This window comes from Adelges cooleyi, unplaced genomic scaffold (assembly GCF_023614345.1).
Source record: "Adelges cooleyi isolate 19-005CV unplaced genomic scaffold, UGA_ACOO_1.1 ACOO_flye_CR_arks_rails_tigmint_CR_PRNA_108, whole genome shotgun sequence".
NCBI classification, from domain to species: domain Eukaryota; kingdom Metazoa; phylum Arthropoda; class Insecta; order Hemiptera; family Adelgidae; genus Adelges; species Adelges cooleyi.
Window position 1 is genome coordinate 17,463,683 of NW_026095761.1, and position 19,281 is coordinate 17,482,963.

The following is a 19,281-nucleotide window of genomic DNA, read 5'->3' on the forward strand; positions in this document are numbered from 1 at the left end:
TCTGTATTAATAAAACTTTCCGAGAAAATTGTTCAAACGACACAAACAATGTGGATTTTAGCGATTACACAGCTGAGAATAGAACTTTTACACCCAAAAGGTAGGTTAATGTTGATTTATTCGAATAAGAGTAATTTTTTTGTTTCGCATTTAGTCTATAATATGTACAAGATAGAAATTATAAACGTCTTGGAACAACCAATTTATATGCACATCTACTACTTACTACCACCAAGTACTTAGTACTATAGTATTTCAAAGTTTAGTATCACACGAAGGAAAAAAAATATATTAGCCATTAATGATACTTTTTAAATGGATTTCAAGCAACCAATAACGATTTCACATAGTAAAATAGTAAGCCTTAAAAAAACAGTTAAGTAAAAAAAAATAACGACCTAAAAATATAAAAAAATTATTCCTTGTTATTCAGGGCAAAAAAATGCTCACCTTAAAAGAAGGGTAACATCATTTTCAGTCTTTCTCGACCTCTAACTCTCCTCTCATCATTTATCTTATCATTTATTTCTTATCTCTTGTTTCTAATTATTTATCTCTAAACTATTATCAAACTATTAGGTAATAGGAAGTCAACTCAGTACTGGTTTAAGAAAATAATATTAAACACAACATATTATACATCTTTTATGAAGTGTTATTTCACAAAAACTTATTATTTTAGTGAAATCAAATATTTATTTTTTGTGAGTTAATTCATAATGAAAACTCTTTGAAAAAGTTAAAAAATGGATTGTTTCGATATTAAGTTGACTGTTTAGATATGAGTGCTGTAAAAGTCATTTGGGCAGAGAAGTATATATACTTTTTATTCCTGTGTTTTATTTTGCAATACTTCACTACTGTATAAAATCTAATATAATAATAAAAGTTTTTTTTTAAATGTTTTTCTGTATTACGTTTTGTTGCTTTGTAGCGGACATTTTTTAGTTTTATGGGCTTTATTAATTTTAATAATAAAATAGGTATATTAAAAAATGTTCTTTGTGAATACAACAAGAAAAAGGCCACACACCCCATCCATCAAAAAGGTTTCACAAATGATCGGTTAAGTGTTAATATCAAAGTTTTAATTTAAAAAAAAAATCCCAATTAAAGTCATCCGATGAAGAAATTATTGGCATTTACTGGATTGGTAAATATGCCTTGACAAAGCGTTGTTAGTCGGTCGTTTGGTGGAATCCGTTGAAATTCCTCCTTTCGAGGATTTCATTTTAATATTTCAACTTCAAAGAAATAAAATAAGACCGATATTTAACGGGAAGTATTTTTTTCATTATATTATATTACTTGTGAAAAATGCTTGAGGGTTTTCTGAGAGAAAAAAAACATAATAACGCTCATAACTGTAGCAAAAGTCATACGGCGCATTACTTAGGCAACTAAACAAGCGTTACTGTAGTGCGTACAAACGTATATAAATACTTATTATTCATTCATTTGATATTGTTTACACATTAAAATATATATAATCCATATTTACTCAAGCAATGAACCAAACACTTAATAGACAACACATAAAATATAATGTGGCGTTTGGGAGATGATAAGTCCAACTGTGTTTTGTTGCAGACCGAAATTGTACACAAATTATTAATATTAGCTAATTAGGAATTTGTTTTTTGTGTCTTAACTAATAGTTTTACCAATTACCATTTCCCACATGAGCTCCCAACAAAACACAGTTAAGTTTATTATCTTTCAAACGTTAATTATTATATTATTGCTATTGGTCTACCCAGGAATGCATAATAGGTACTTAAAATAAAAAAAAATATATATATATCTTTTTATCTTCTTTCATTGTTTAAAATAAATTCTAATTACAAAAAATATCTACTAATAAAAAAAAAACATACTACGCAACAATTGTGTATACGATTTACTACCATAAAAATGTTTCGTTTCAATATTTTTACCGTTTTTAATTATTATATCTGCGTTTAGTGCATGTTCCTTTTAAATGTTAAATTTGTATTTTAATACCTTCGAACTTCTAATAAAAAAATGAAAACTTGTTAGCGAAAAAACACACCGAGAATATTTTTATAATCAACTTTTTATACCTCCTTAAATTACTCGAATAGGACATTATCGCGTAAAAATGTTTTATGTATTTTTGTAATAATAAAACGAACTCAAAAAAAAAAAATTATAAAAGGACAAGATCGCCTTCGAAATCATAATTTCATTACAAACAGTTGTAAAGTACAGTTATAGTTTGCAATAATTTGTTTTATCAAGTTCCGGATACTAGGTAGGTGCTCTAAGTCATTCAATTGTTGGATTTTATACATTTAACACAAAATAATATCATCTATTAGAATACATATATCTAAAAATATATATGTACCTATATATAATATATCTTTAAAAAAAATTTAAAAAGTAGTCTTTTTTAGTAAATGTAATCATATAATACCAACAATTCTAACACTGAAACGTTTTTAGATAAAGCATACTTTTTACAATAACAATTTTCATTCTTTGATTTGTAATTATTTTGTTAACTTTTGAAAAGTTTTTTTTTTTGCATATGATTCTCTTTTCAGATGTTTTTCTTTGTCAATTAATGTTATGTCGCTAAATAGTAGTAGTATAATTTTGAACGAATTGAACTACTGTTCTGTACAATATAATTATGTGGTATTAATTCTTATCACTACTTACTTTGTTTTTAGGCCTTCAAAAGAAAAAATTATTTTAATGACCTTGATGATAAACTATTTTTAGAAAGGTATAGACTATCTAAACAATGTGTTAAAAAATTATGTATACATTATTTATATAAACCGAAACGTTAAAAGAAAGTAAAAAAAAATGCCAAATATTAACAAATAGACAAATTATTTATATACAATCACTTATCAGTTATCACATTTCGTGATAACCAATAAGAACGTTAGAATCGAGGTAACCGCTTTGGTAACCCTACTAAAGTTTTGGTAACTTAACAAATAGAAATTAACAATAATAATGTTATGGTGGAACCTTATTTCATTTTACCAGTTATAAAATTTAAACGAATTGTTAACTAACATTGTGTTAAGAGTATATTTATTTATGTTGTGATAATTTGGTATATGGTAATTTTTAATAAAATATGTTAAATTTATATTTTTTTTAGGAAAATGGACTGCAGAAATATTTATAATTTAATATATCTAATGGTTTCGCTAACGTTATTGTCATGTTTTGTGGTTTCCGGAGACGAGGACTTGTTACCGAACATGATTTTAGACAATTTGCAATCGAGTAGAAACTATATGGAAGACCCCTCAGCAAATCATATGTATCCTGATGTCTGGGATACAAAGTTATTTCGAAGACTAAACTTTGGATATTTAAACAATTTGTAATGCAGTTTAATAACATCTACAATTTCGTTTATCATTTGTTCAGATATATTGTTGCAATTAACTACGTTTTGGTTGTAAATCTAAAATAATTATATTAGAAACCATTTTGATCTGTTTTTTTTCCAAATGACAATACACTAAATCGTGCAATCGAATTTATCAAAAATAAAAAAAACTGTTGATATTTTTTCTGTCCATCTTTTTTTCCCAAAAAGTCCTATTGTTATAACTTCAGATAAGATGTTTTCAAAAATGAATAATAAACACCAAAAATTAAAAACCGAATTAACTCATCAACACCACTTAAATTACATTTTTGGTACTGTTAAAAATACAACACCTACTTACAACTCTTGCTAGTAAAATCATAAGAAAAATACAGAATTAGTTGAATTTATGTATTTGTGAAAATCTGACTCCTAAAAATGAAACCAAAAGTACAATATTTATACAAGTGTAGGTACAATAATATTGTGTACGGCCGTTCTCGAACAAATCAAGTATAGTTTACTAAGTCAATAAGGGAAATGTACAATGTATAGTTGATGTGAAAACAAGTCGACCTGGTCAAAATGTCAGTTTTGTTAACTCCACACGAAAACCATTGATAAGTTACCATTGCCAAAAGTATAACCGCTCTGTAAACCGCTACATGGTTATAAAGTATAATAATATATACACCTAAGACTAAGTTGATTTCTTTATTCTCGCATTACAAAATTGTTATTTTTAATTAAAATAGTTTTTAATGTATCTTTTCTGTATTTTCCGTGCATTTTGCCATCACTACGACGATAATAAATAGCTATTAAACGTGTAAGAGGTACTTACAATAAAACCCATTGGATAATCGATTAACTGTTATTCCTATTAATTTCAACAGTTAAAAGTATATAGTTTTTATAACAACTAGTTTATGTGCGTTGCTGAAGGTAATTTGTGCGCCGTAAAGTTTCTGTTAAAAAATGTATCTGCGAAATTACCTTGGAAAAACTTAGGAAATTAAAAAAATATATATATACACATAACTCTTATGATATTGAACTGAATAGCTTTACACATACGGTTTTATGTATTTTTGTATTATAATAGAAAACAACAAAAGAAGAAGTCTGGATCATACAATAGAGACGGTTGTGAGTTTTAAGTTATAACTTAAACAGCCGGTTTCGCCAACATTTGTTAAGAATTTAACTTATTGTTAATAATAAATAGAAAAAATGATTTTTAATGACCTTGATGATAAACTATTTTTAGACCATCTAAACAATGTGTTAAGCAATTACAATATATAAATTATTTATATAAACCGAAACGTTAAAAGAAAGTAAAATAAAATGCCAAATAATAACAAACTGACAAATTAAATAATACAATCACTTATCAGTTATCACATTTCGCGATAACCAATGAGAACGTTGGAATCGAGGTAACCACTTTGGTAACCCTACTAAGGTTTTGTTAACCTAACAAATAGAATTTAACAATAATAATGTTATGGTGGAATTTATTTCATTTAACCAGATGTTCAATTTAAACGAATAATTGTTAACTAACATTGTGTTAAGTGTTAGTGTATTTACTTTTATGGCCATTATGCTTTAATACTTTCAGAGAGTCTATAAATAAAATTGTCATTTCCCATGTTTGACTCGAGTGGTAAAACTATTACAGATCTTCGGATAGAGCCAGCGAAGACATGAAAGTACAAGTGGGACGTACAAGTAAGAAAAAACCCACCAAAACCACCATTGATTTACAATATTCATCCTTTGAAAACTACCATGTTTTCGATTGTAAACACAAGGCGGAGAGAATAGATAAATTTTTGCGGTGGCCAAAACCGGATCTGCCGTAAATTATTACCCCAAAAGGGTCGACGGTGTACAATAAGGCAAAATTATTTATATCTCACATTTTTATTTTTTTGGCATCCTAAAAGAAGGGTAAAAAGGTGTAGGTGGTGTATACGGTACACGTATTATATAGTATTAGTATTATTATTATGTCATTGGGTGCGAAAACCCCGCTGTTCCATTCTGTTCGACTTTGGTATATGCCCGCACACAGTACACGCCATATATCCAATACCATACATTAATCCCCCCACACAGACAGAACACCCCACAAGACCACACATAATCTGTCTTTGAATAAGATAAATTTAATTTTGAGTACATGTATGTATTGTAACCAACGTAGTGGTCCCTTGTAGCCTTATTAAACGCAATTAATTAACTAGCGTCGGCTGGCAAACTAATAAGCGAATTCGGATAAATATATGCTTAAAATTGATCAAAGCTTAACGTCTTTAATTGTGGAAAACAACGTTTGTAGATAGAACTGATTAAATAGGCCTCGACGAATGTATGTATCCAGTGCTATTTTATTATTGTTCTTGATTTAATTATAATATTTTGTATTATGTAAACTGACCAGGGTTAGTGGGCAATCGCAATTTGTGCAATATCACATTTTGGGACTATTGCAGCTTGGGCCTATTGCATTATTTCAAACCAGTTATGTATGTAAATAATATAAATTAATAGGTGAACGTTTAATGTGTATTAATATGCATTATTGTACATAGCTCAGGGGTGGCTATAGTAGTTTTAGAAGAAAAAAAAATACCGTTCAGTATATCCTGGTGATAAGATGACAATGGTAATAGTATCTTGAAAAAAACAAAAACAAATGTTTATCCTATAGAGTACCAATCGCTTAAAAATGTGTACTTTTTTTTCTTTTGTGTGGCCATACTGGTTTTAGTCCTACTATTTACTTCACCATATGTTAGTTCATCTTTTTATATTATTACTCTATAGTCAATGATATAGGTAGTATTACAAGAATGATTTTATGTATTTGAGTAATGAGCGAGAAAACATCTGTAGTAGAATATAAATCAAAAATTGATTTTAATATACATGACTCGATGTTGGGCAAGTTCTTGCTGATGGTATAGCCTTTACACTGGTGCTTTTTAAGGCGCATTGTATAGGCAATTTTTCAATAAAACTTATGAAGAATATAACATTAACAGCATATTAAGTAGGTGTATGATTTGTTCTTCTACTTTGGTAACGCGTACCAACCATATTTTTTTTTTTTGTAAAATAAAGCCCATGTAATTTAATCATAAAGTCATCAATTGCGCCCAACACTGCATTACTGAATATTATTAGCTATTAGTACATTTTGTATTACAAGTTTATCAAAAACGTCACGCATTACTCAAAGTAAATAGAATTTAAACGTAAGTAAATACTTGTTAATGATAAACGAACATATTTATTCCCAGTCCGTTCAAGGGTACAAGTAATATGCAATCAAAATTAAAATATGAACACTTTATTATTTATATGATGACCTAGATAACGAACAATTTATCTAATTAAAACATTTTTGTTACCGTATGCAATTAGTAACCATTATTTGAATATTTGGCTTTATACTTTGTCGCCTATTAATAATATGGTACGGTTTTCTTATGATCTCTCTAAATGACATCATGCAATTATACGCTATTATTCGATGCACACCATTAATATTAAAACAAATCTCCATTGACAACCGACACAAAATTCAAAATCAATAGGGCCACTAATTTGGCTAACAGCTACTTAGCGATAAAACAACTTGACGTCCTTTCAACTTGGTTTAAAACATCAATACATGTGTTTTTAGAAAATATAATATACATTTTCACACCTCAACCGTTGTCTACAAACGTGCGCAGTGTTCTATGCTCATTTCACAGAAGAAACATTATACCTAATGTAGTGCCATGGTTCAGATAATTTACTTATGAAAAGTTAGCCCCTCCCCCTCACCCCAAATGCATATGTATGGATCTTCTGGAATATGACATAATAATATGGTCTAAGTCACTATTGTAAAAATTAAAAAAATTACTTACAATAAAAAATAAAAATAATTTTCAATAATTATTTTTTAAAAAAAGGCACGTTTAAAAACATATTGTATAGAAGAGAGAAGCAAATATTTAAGAACGGTTTTCTTTTACCCTTTAACTATTTTTTTTTACCATCTACATTAAATATTATACATCTAGTTAATTTTTCTGTTAAAACAATTGATATAGCTGTTATGTAATTTAAAAAAAAAGCCTACAAAAATCATTATTGCCACATTAATAGTCTAGTTATTTTTTTTTAATAAATAAAACTTATGAAAAATTAATTTCTATGTACAATTATTAATTAGTTACTTGCCCACGTTTTTGTTTAATAAGTTGAATAGTTTTTATTGTATATTATTATATTTTGTATACAAGTTAATGATTTGTTAATTTATGGTTACAATACTATAATAAAAACATTCGTTAACGATTTGTCATCATCAGTAGATTTTCCTGTTATTAAATTTTAATATGTGAACATATGTGTACATAATATTATATGTAACAATATGTTGTAATTGTAATATATTACAATATATTGTGATATATATATATATATATATATAAAATATTGCTAAGGTTTATTTTTAATTTAAATTTTATATAATAATAAAAGTCACACCCCTCGCAAATATGACTTAACGCCGGCTAATTTCTTTATTTCCCTCTTTGTGTTATATTTAAAAAATATAAACAGAATGTATTCATTGTGCGTTGTGACGAGGAACTAATTAATATGATTACTATTACACGCATGGTTGTAAAGAAAATTATGTGTTTTTTTTTTTCACAAACACGAGTTCACAGCAACGCTAGATAAAGCTGACGTTAAAGTGTTCTTTGTATAAATTAGACAAAAAAAAAAAATAATCAGTTATTGCATTATTTTTTTATTTTATTTTCAGATAATTCTTAGAGTAATACGATTAAGTTCATTTGTGTGTACATATTAATAGCAGATGAATCTCCTCGCAGTTCATTGCTCGCGTTGCCCTTGATTATTGTTATACCTACACATATATGTATATTATAAGTATTAATTAATTTGTTTTGTGCGTAACGCTGTGGAAATGCAATTGTTGTTCCTGTTGTGCTTTTGGTTTGCTATCAGGGCAAACGCGGTTCACTCGGTCGGTGAAAATGTATTTATGAAAATTCTCCAGTACAACCAAGTGATAGGTACGTTTTTTTTTTTTTTTTTGGAAATTTGGATCATTCCGTTGTAAGGTTATTGTTTTTTCTTTTTTTTTTATGCGGTTAGACGATCAGTATTTGAATTCAAAGGAAAACCTGAAAAACGTGTTCGATCAACTTTTACTCAGCGCCTTACATCACTTTAAGCGGAAAATCACCGACCAAAACGCGGTGCTGTATTTGAACGACATGCATCTGATAAACGTGGACAACCTGTACATAAAGTCAGTGCACAGAACCGAATGGGAATGGAAACTATGCCAAAGTTGGCGGATTTTTTGTAAAATTATTTGTTCGTTTATTTTGTAGTGTCAACGTTTCGTTGCAAAATATCGAAATAAAAGGCTTAGACCGAATAATGTTGCTGGACCTGCGTACGATTATCTATGTGGACGGAGTTAACTGCGAAATCGACTTGTACATTCCAGAGTTGCAACTCAAAGCCGACTATTACATGTACGGTGAAATAATCCTAAACGGCATATGGATACAACACAAAATCAACATGCCACAGAGTCTTGGCAATATCAAGTAAATATTATCATCCGCATTATGTGTGCTTTGTATTATCTAAAACAATAGGGGAAAAAATGATGTGTTCCAATAAAGTCAGGGTCTCGTTAAGGCATTTGCAATTAAATGCATACAAGAAACTGTTATTTTTATCATACAAATAGTCCTTGTAAAAAAATACCACGAAATACACGTTTATTAAGTTAATATCAAATTTGTAATATGATATAATGTGAAATTTAAATTGTTTACATGGATAAAACTGCAATTTCTCTAAAGAATAATTTTATTTTTTGACACAATATGTTGTAATACATTTTTTTTTAAGTACCTACTTTTTGATTCCAAGTTGACATGGTGCAAGAAAACGTGGGTTTAAAGTAAATATTATCTGCATTATGTGTGCTTTGTATTATCTAAAACAATAGGGGAAAAATGATGTGTTCCAATAAAGTCAGGGTCTCGTTAAGGCATTTGCAATTAAATGCATACAAGAAACTGTTATTTTTATCATACAAATGGTCCTTGTAAAAAATTACCACGAAATACACGTTTATTAAGTTAATATTAAATTTGTCATATGATATAATGTGAAATTAAAATTGTTCACATGGATAAAACTGCAATTTTTCTAAAAAATAATTTTATTTTTTGACACAATATGTTGTAATACTTTTTTTTTTTAAGTACCTACTTTTTGATTCCAAGTTGACACGGTGCAAGAAAACGTGGGTTTAAAGTAAATTTAGTAATGCAGTCTAAGTTGTAGAATTTTGCTAAAACTTGGAGCAAGTACAAAAAAGAAACTAATACAATTACGCATTGATAAACTTTTTTTTTTCTCAAAGTCTATATTGAGCTTTCATTAACACACCAAAACTGACCTTTTGCTATAATGGTAAAAACTTTACAGCGGTTTAAAGTTGAAATCTGTCCCAGTTGTAAGATTTGACGGTATTATAATATTATATTATCTACATAGTTTTTTAAACACAAATGTAGCGTTAGCGGATACATATTCTATACTTTAGGATTATCCCTGGCAAGTCAAACTTATAAAAAAACATTTTTTTTTTAGTATAACAATTTATATATAAATCAAAATTTCCATTTGTGTATAAAAAAAAAAAAATTATATATATATAAAATTCTACATTAATTCTAATAGGCTAGTTCCGAATTCAACAAACTGTGGCTGTGGCACAGAGCTATCACTTTTGACATGAATTATTAACATTGAATGAATGTATGAACATTGTATACCAAAAGATTTATAACTTTTTTTTTCTAGAACCAATTTACATAACGTTACTGCGACTATTGCCACGACAATAGATGTAGACCTGCTGTCCAGAAGTATGGAAGTAGAAAACGTTTCCGTTGACTACGATTACGGAGAGGCCAATGTATTAACAATATTGTGTTATTTGTGATTACTTTGGTGTACGTCACATTTAATTGTACTGCAATGTGTGTATTTGATTGTTTTCTACAGACAAAACTACTCGGTTTGAACATTGGAAGCTACGTGGAGCATTACGCCGTGAATCCAATAGCCAATCTGATCGTGGAAATTTATCTGCAAAAGAACAAAATGAACACTAAAAATATTTTGGCCGAGGCGATACAGCAAAAAATCAATCCCGTCATAACGGAAAATGCGTTATCCGCATTGTCGGAGGCGGTGTTGGAATACACGAGGGAACCGATTGAAAACATGATTTGAACGGTACTTTACAATAACTGACACATTTTGGATTACATACACAATAAAAAACAGTCAGTGGCCACGCAGCAACGTGGTTGAAATAATAACAAGTCAGTACCTATATTGCTTCGTTAACTTTCTATCGTAGAAAGGATATGACTTACTATTTGTTTTTTTTTTTTTTTTAGGAACTCATCACTTATCATACTATGTATTTTGAGTGCTGTGAACGTGATCCGAGAGGGATCACTCTCGTTTTATTATAATTTATGTTGTTTCAATGTCAATCACACGAATTATTTTTATACCCTTTTGTACAGCATGATCATTGTAAATAGTTTTTTAAAAATTATTTTTATTTTTATAACGTTAACATAGTTTTTAAGATTAGTACCCGTGGTTTTATTTTGCCTTTTAATATAATGCAAATTTTATGTGAAATTTTTTTAGCTAAAAAAACATATTCTCGAGACTTTTACTATGTCCGTATAGCTCCTAAATGTAGGCAATTCAAACTACAGTAAAAAAATTGCATACTTTTATAACCGCTAGGCTGAGGTATTTATATTTTTTAGCAAAACTTTCTTGTGTAAAGTTTTATGAATTAAAAATAATTGGATGTACAACGCCCTCTTAAGATATTATCTATTAAGTTATTCATTGAACTTTATTATTGTAAATTTAATTTGAAAATAAAACGTTCTTGAAGTTTCACTTAATATATAAATACCCGGTATTTATTATTACAATGATTTATCAACAGCAAGTTGCATCATAAAAGCAATTTAAATTTTTAATAAAATTAGTTATACTTTAACTAGTACACATGACTAAAATTAAGTTTATGAAAATTACATTATGAAAAATAATTTCACCCGACTAATGGATAAATTAATATTATATAATATACTATCTAGGCCGGTACAATACAACTAAAAACTAAATGGGTATTTGGTCAAATTTGTTTAAATCTACTTTTTAATTATGGTTTATTCGTATCTATAAAGTGTTTTGATTTAATATATTTAAAAATTCCGTTTAACTTATACATATATAAAATCAGCATTACTTATTTTCGAAACTAACGCGGTTCGTATTTTCGACAACGGTAGCAATTCAAAACCTAAATTTTATTATATTTTCAAAAAACTATAGCTAACATGCGTCCATGCGTTTATTCAAAAAATGGCGGGTTTGCTTCACGCGGAGTGTACCTGACCGTGGTACAAGCCAACCGCCAACACCGACGTTACATTCTCCTTGACATTTCGACCGTGCATTCATTAAACCAGAATTTGATAACATGATAAAACCCTGCTTTGTTTACATTTCTATACAAAAAAAAAATTACAACAATAACACTATTAAAATAATAATCTCGTTAACAGATTAATGGTTATTTTATTGGCGTATTGATTATATTTTAAATTCGCTTAACGTTTTTTTTTTGTTTAAACTTATTATCACGACGTTATAGCAATCTCTTGTAAATTTAAATCATAAAAACCCGTAAGTAGGCCATATCATATTGTCGAGCGTTCTTTTACTTCAGTTAATTTTGAGGGTAATTTTTCAGTTTCAATAAATACCGGGTGTATGTTTCACAAGTTTAATTTTCCTTGAACTAATTAGAAAAATGGTTAAAAACGAAGAAATGCATTTTATGGATTCAGACGATCAAGAAAGTATTGGCGACAGAAAAATAAGCAACAAGTGAGTAGTGTCATAAACGAATATTTTTTTATTTTATCTATGTTGTATTAATCGTGGGTTTAATTATTAAACTTAAATACATTTAAAAATCTGTACCACAGATCGAATAGTGATAACCGTAACACTATTGGTAGATATTTTTGGTTTAAAATCTATGTATTGTAAAAACAAAACAAAAACCCCCTAATTATAGAGTTAACACTATTTGATCTGTGGCTTAAGCAATTTGTTATTTCCCACAAGAATACCAGGATAATTCTTATTTATTTGTTTACTAATTATTACCATTGATTATACTCTATGGGTTATACTCAATAATATTAGTATTTAGGAATTGGGTTCCTATTGCATTTTTTCAAATTAGGAACAGTCACTGATTGTAAATACAATACATTTTGTGTACATATAAATTTTGTTCAAAAACAGTAATATTTAATGATGAATATCGATATTTGTAAAAGCATTAAGTAATAGAATTTATGGACTATTAAGTAATAGTCCATAGATTCAATTATTTTTTTAGTATAATATAGGCAATGATAGTCGATAATGTTAAATGATAAGATATTTCCGATTTATAATATCAACAATAGTAACAATATATCTAACTGACATTGGTTCTCACCATAAGTTGGTAATTGAATATAATACAAGAACCATTCATAGACATGGCAATCAATTAGTTTAGCTTTAATAGGTAAAATAAAAGATTATTGTCAATTGTCTTGTTTGTGTGTATTGTCTTAAAAGCTATTATTATTCATACTAGTTTGTTACAAGGACAAGGACATATACATGTGTATGTATTTATATATATGTATGTTCATTAGTAAAAAAAATGTTTTATACATATCGGTATAAATTTATAATTCTCTCTAGTTTAATATGTCAGCCATTATTTTTGTGTTATTCTTAAACACAATTTTGGTTATATTAAATAAAAAAGTAATTACTTTTTATTAAGAGACTGATGGTAAATAATATGTTAAAGTAAAAATAGTTATTTAAATAATCACAGAATAAAAAATATTTAAAGAAAAATAAAACATAGGTAAACAGAGTCACAAGATATGTTTTACAATAAATTTTGGCAATTGGTGAAATAAATTTAAAACCTGAATTTCTATATAAAAAAACCTGTCTGATGAGACTGAAACGCACAGGATCAAAAGAACATTTGTATTGAGCATTTTTTTTGTCTAATTCAATAAAATATACATAGAAAGAGATTTGACGGGACCATATACAAATTGCAGCTTATACAGTGTTAATAATTAAATTGGAAACATAAGCTGGAAAAAAAAAATTTGTCGTTATTTCATTGAGTGCCACTGTCTATTGAATAAATCGGATGGTTTTAACGATGCTACCAATTATCAAGAGTTGAAACCTACCAGACTTCTATTAGGTATATCTAAGTCTAAAATTCTTGGTAATTTATGTAACGAGTTTTATAATAAGTCTGATTTATTTCCATATAATTTTAGGTATATTTAATAATCATTATTAAGGTTGAATAACGATGAAATTATTGTTCTCCGTTAAATGTTTAAAGTTATTCTGTGTTTATAATACATTTTATTAGCTACTTAGAAAAAAAAAAGTACAGCAATTTTAAAATTAGAAACATTGTCATGTTCTGCTGTACAATTTTCTGATCAAGACTGTATTGTTTACTTTTATATTTGTTTAAATTATGCAATAGCGTGTTTATGGGTACATCAGGAAAATAAAGCAAAAAAAATTATATAGTAAACTTTGACTCTGCATTATTACTTTATATTTTAAAGAAAGAGATAAGAACGACAAGAAGTGGGCGTAAACTTAATTTCAACAAAGTTATCGTAATTAAATAAAGTGCGATGTCTTTAATACTTCAGTTATTTCAAATAAAAATGAGTTTACAATATTAATAAGGAGATTAAAACTATATTACTTAAAATATATACTTTTATAACTTAAAAAAAAAAATACCTTCTCAGCTCCGCATCGAAGCTAATCACTGCATTAGAGTTATATACTAAATATGTGTACCAAAATTTTCTTTTAATTTTTTACGGGTTTTGTATTTTTTTTTTTCCACAAAATTAAAGATAAATGTGCAGAAAATAAATTTATAAAGCTTTGTGTTTTAGAACATTGTTTGAAGCTACTCATAAAACTACCAACATTTTTAGAAATATAAATTTAAAAAAATGTTTGTTTTTTTTAGTATAATAGAGTCGAACTTGGTTAGGTTGAATGACAAAACTTATTTACCAACAATTCACAATTTTTATTGTTGAATTTTTTTTTTAGTAGCCAATTGTGTCTAGGCTTTGATATAACGCAAATGAAAAGTAAAAATAATTGATATAAATAATTAAAAGTTATTGTAAACGTAGAAAAAAACATCTTTGTAAAATTATGTTTTCTCAGATAACATTGAAATAAAAAAAAACACTCAACTCCAAATTTATTTTACACTTAAAAATATTTGCAGGGGTGTGCTCTTCGTGTCGCCCTATTTTAAATACCTTGATGACCTTGGTTTTGTAGTTGTTGCACATATGATGTATTTATTTGTGGATTTTATTTCACGTTAACCTATTTATTTTGATTTTCTAAACTAACATTACATGTTTTTATTTGACATTCTAACTGATGCCCACTCGTTTTGTTATATACCTTTAGTGCGATGGGTTTATCTGTATTTACAATTCCGTTTTAATCTTAATTTTTTTATATTTTTATTTGCATACCTATTACATCATTTCTCATTGACTCATTGGCTCATTTTCTCATTTATTCAATGTCACAACATAAGTGGGCAATCGATAATTTCCGATACAGATGCATTGCTTCTGCCTTAAACCTTCAGTTAATAGAGCCTGATAACTATCAAAAGATTATTTTTTTTGTATATATACACTTTTTGTTATTTCCAATATAAATACTATGATGTCGTCGGATGTGAGTTGAAATATTTTCATCATAACTTGATTGTGCACTATCATTTTTGTTTAGGCGTTTTCCATCGCAATGGTGTGTTATTAGTGGCGTGTCCATGTCTTGTTAACTAGGTTGTTAATATAAAAATGATCAAAACAAAATACAATTATATTAAATTACTGTTAAAGCGCCAGTTGAAATAAATTCTCTAACGGGCAATTGACGCGTTTTAAGACACAGTTTTTATGTAAAAAATATATGTTATCATAATATATATATATATTAAAAAATATGTTTTTCACATATTACTCATTATGGAAACCTGATGATGGTGTCGAGTCGATAAACGTTGAAGCGTTATTATATTTTAATTAATTTAAATTGATGCCTTGAGGAACGTGTAAAAATAAACAATCGTTTAAGAGGAATAAAAATGATAAAATATTTAAATTGTTTTTTAGCCTTTGAACCGAATACCGTGTCTGGTGTCTGTGCCAGTGATGCGACGTAGCAAACAATGGTCTTGAGTAGTAAAATATTGTATCTAACCCACGTCTATTTAAAATATTATCCTTTTTGAAGTATTTATTTCCACACTCTTTTAATTGTTAATTTTAACATAAACTAAAAATGTAAAAACCATCAGTTACTAAACAGCCAGTGATTGATTAGTAGAACAATTTCTATATGTAAACAAATCAAAACCTAAGTATAAGGACAAAGTTGTACCCGAACTGCGAACTAATACTTGTGGTATGATCTGTGTGCTTTGTACGTTTGACAATTTTTCTAAAATTCACTACAAATAGTTTTTTTATTCTATTTTACATGTCAAAATCAGAACTGGTCTCAGCAATGATGTACATTTTTGCTGTACAAAAAATAAAATTATAAAATACTTTGTTGGTCTAAACTTGGTAGGCGATTTAAAAATCGAATCGACTAGAGAAATTCTCAGGTAATATTCGTCAAACAATTTCTAAAAAATTGTGATTTTTAGATTTTTTTCAAAGACAGATAGAGAACTATAAGAAAATTAAAAAAATACATTTTAGAAAAAACACGTTTTTAGTAAATTAAAAAGTAAAAAAAAAAAATGTCTCCAAGTATAAATACATTATTAGGTAATTGTAATGCCTTTTAAAATAAAAGAATCGCCTAAATGGATTTAATTTAATATCATGTAAATCACTTTATTTTATTATTAAAACTTGAATGTTTCTTAGAATTTTAAATTGTAATAACATATTATTATACTTTTTTAAGATTTTACCAGAAGACCCGTTTTTCCTTGTTTTTATTTGTTTTTTGCCCATTTTGAAGTAAAAATATTTTTCTACGTTTTTCTGGAAAATTAGCGTTTTCTTAATTTTTTTCTGGTAACGATTATCTCTGCTTTCAATTTGTTTGTTAATTGCCAGTGTTAAGTAAAAGAGTGAGCCGTATAATAATGTTTTCTTCGTCAACATCGGTCAAGTTAATTTTTCAACATGTTTACTTTGGGTTTTTTTTCGGTTTGGTACATACAAGGGGCGGCGGCCTATACTTTACTTGGACCAAAATCTGGAGAAAAGGTTCAGTCACACGTGGCTTGAACAGAGCTACTCTGTCTGTGCTATTGTCCGAGTTAAACGATGACGATAACCGTCATATTAACGTTGCTGCAGCACTTAACCGTTTCCAGTAGACGTTTGTGATTTATTTTCGTTATTTTTTTCCCCCCTCGACGTTGGTCCTTTTCCGGTTAGGTCCAATTGTCCATTTTGTATTGGCAACCCGGCCAAAATTCATTCGTTAGCCCGTGGAGAGCCTGGAGGAGAGACCGGCCGACCGCGGTATCGCCTGGAACGACAAGGCCCAGACGAGGCGACAATAATACAGCCACTACCGCGGTGCGTGCACCACTTATACACTATTAATAAACGTCATTTTACTGCGTTCAATGTACTCTCCGTGCACAACACATTAGTAGTCTCGTTTGTCGGTCGCTACGGACCAACGGTGTTGTTGTCGTCGCGTTCGGATAAAATATGTGTTTGACAATTATTAATTATTATTCAATCTTTTCCACGAGACACCACCGCGGGTCGTATGCGGTCGTATCCGAGTGAACGACAAAAAGTAGAAAAGATAATATACTTATAAACAAACAAACGCCTCGCACTATGATCCGTCAATGTTTACACGGGCCGCCGTCGGTTGCAATCGTCGAGTGCTCCTTATTGCCATTATCGTTGCAGTGGCAGTCTGGTTCGGTTGGCGTTTACCTATAACGACGGATCTCTCGGTATTTAAAAACAAAAAAAATTCTCTTTTTTTTTTTATCGGCGTTTTTCGATCATGTGCTCGTTGCCTTTCGATCGCCGGAAATCCGTGTCGCCGTCATCGTCTTGGCGGTACTTTGGCGACTACGGCGGATACTCGATGACCGGCCCCAGGAAAAGGGACAAACGGGGTTGTGCCGGGGTCGTTAACGCCATGACTGTCGACAGGATATACGGTAGGCTAAGGGTGGCCGCACCTGCAGCGGCAACCCCGTCGACGACCCCTTTGATGTTCTCGCCCGACGCCCCGACCGCCCTGTTGATTTACCCGAAACTCTGCGGTTGCCGTCTGGTGCCCGGCGAAACACGCATCTCCTCCTCGGACTATACAGAGTAAGCCGCCTATACTAGAAAAAAAAATTCATAAAAAACTAGCCGATTTAGGTTTTTGCTGGATGAGTTCTGATTTGGGCACGTCATTCGTATAAAATGTTATCTAAATTATCATCCAGATGGCTTTTAAATCGAACGATTAGGCAATGTATTTAAATTTCTTAAAATAATATAAGAATTTTTTTTCACCCTTAAGTTTCGGCAACTTTGACCATTTGCTGTTTGGTTTTTTGGGTTATAGTTTTGGTTGGGGTTGTGTAGGTACACGTAACATACCATCCGGTATCTGGTCACCCATCCGGGATCAAGCAGGAACGGACAGACCTGACAACTGAAGTGTCCACTATGCCCCTGAGAACTTATTTATTTAGAGTAAATTTCGATTCAAATACTTAAATAATCTTCCAATGTATGTACATAAAAAAAAAATACGAATATTATATTATATATTATGTAATATGAATTCAACTAATATTGTCTTCCGGTTTACAGACTGGCAATTTTAGATAGATAGATATTGATAGAATAGATGAGATATTGAATAGGTACAGCATAATATTATTTATTGTTACTATAGCAAGTTTATAATGTAATGTATGGGTGCTTTCCATTAGATTAAGTAGTAGAAAATGATTAGAATATTTTTTTATTAGAATAAACATTTGCACATTTCTGGATGCACATTGTAACGCTTAATTTTAATTGATATAACAAAATACATCCAAATGGCTTTCGACCGTATCGCCGAGTCGGTTTTCCGCCAAAATAAATATGTCTTAATACATTTTTAATAGAGTCAATTATTTAAATTAACATTAGTGTCATGTCTACCTGAAAATATGCATAAACATCAGCTATACTTGTCTGAAATAGGGTTTCTTATGCTTTGTACGCAAACAAGTTGTCTTTTATGAAGTAAACGTGCCCAAAGTGGATGTAGCCGAAAAAATGTATCATATATTTTGACATAACGATTCCGTACAAATATCGTAAGGCTACTTCCGTTTAGCGTATTGTCAAGTTCTCAAAAAAAAAAAAAAAACAAACAAACCAAAATGGTTTTTGTTGGTCCGATTCTTTCTAAATTCCAGGCGGGTCTTAAGTTAATTTTGTAAAAAAATAACATAATCCAATAGCTTGTCATAAAAATAGAGTATGAAAAAACCGTAATGACTCGATATATAAACCATAATAATTTTAATTAAGACTTAACGGCTACGTGGTGATGGTTTTTATCATACAAATAACTGTTGATTACCGCTAATC

At 29.2% G+C, this 19,281-nt stretch overlaps 2 protein-coding genes across 4 annotated transcripts in view; both read left to right on the plus strand.

Annotated features, from left to right (window-relative positions):
• Window positions 1-8,246: 8,246 nt before the first annotated feature.
• Window positions 8,247-11,360, plus strand: LOC126844394 (uncharacterized). The gene is made up of 6 exons (XM_050582559.1): window positions 8,247-8,478; window positions 8,561-8,717; window positions 8,803-9,024; window positions 10,298-10,412; window positions 10,502-10,824; window positions 10,903-11,360. The coding sequence occupies exons 1-5, from the start codon at window positions 8,370-8,372 to the stop codon at window positions 10,730-10,732; spliced, it is 834 nt and encodes a 277-aa protein (XP_050438516.1). The 5' UTR covers window positions 8,247-8,369; the 3' UTR covers window positions 10,733-10,824; window positions 10,903-11,360.
• Window positions 11,361-12,087: 727 nt separating this feature from the next.
• LOC126839069 (tight junction protein ZO-2) overlaps window positions 12,088-19,281 on the plus strand; it is a 35,190-nt gene continuing 27,996 nt past the window's right edge. Inside the window, exons 1-2 of one of the 3 annotated variants that reach the window (XM_050574035.1) lie at window positions 12,088-12,223; window positions 12,291-12,427. In XM_050574035.1, coding sequence (XP_050429992.1) covers window positions 12,351-12,427 — 77 coding nt within the window. In that variant the 5' untranslated portion in view covers window positions 12,088-12,223; window positions 12,291-12,350. Of the gene's footprint in view, window positions 12,224-12,290; window positions 12,428-17,344; window positions 18,016-19,281 lie in introns of those variants that run through there. The other 2 variants (XM_050574018.1, XM_050574026.1) reach the window with 2 other exon arrangements.

Coding starts and splice junctions, on each gene's coding strand:
- LOC126844394 (XM_050582559.1), top strand. CDS start 8,370: ATGCAATTGTTGTTCCTGTTGTGCTTTTGGTTTGCTATCAGGGCAAAC. Junction 8,479..8,560: donor CCAGTACAACCAAGTGATAG/GTACGTTTTTTT, acceptor TTATGCGGTTAG/ACGATCAGTATTTGAATTCA. Junction 9,025..10,297: donor CAGAGTCTTGGCAATATCAA/GTAAATATTATC, acceptor TTTTTTTTCTAG/AACCAATTTACATAACGTTA.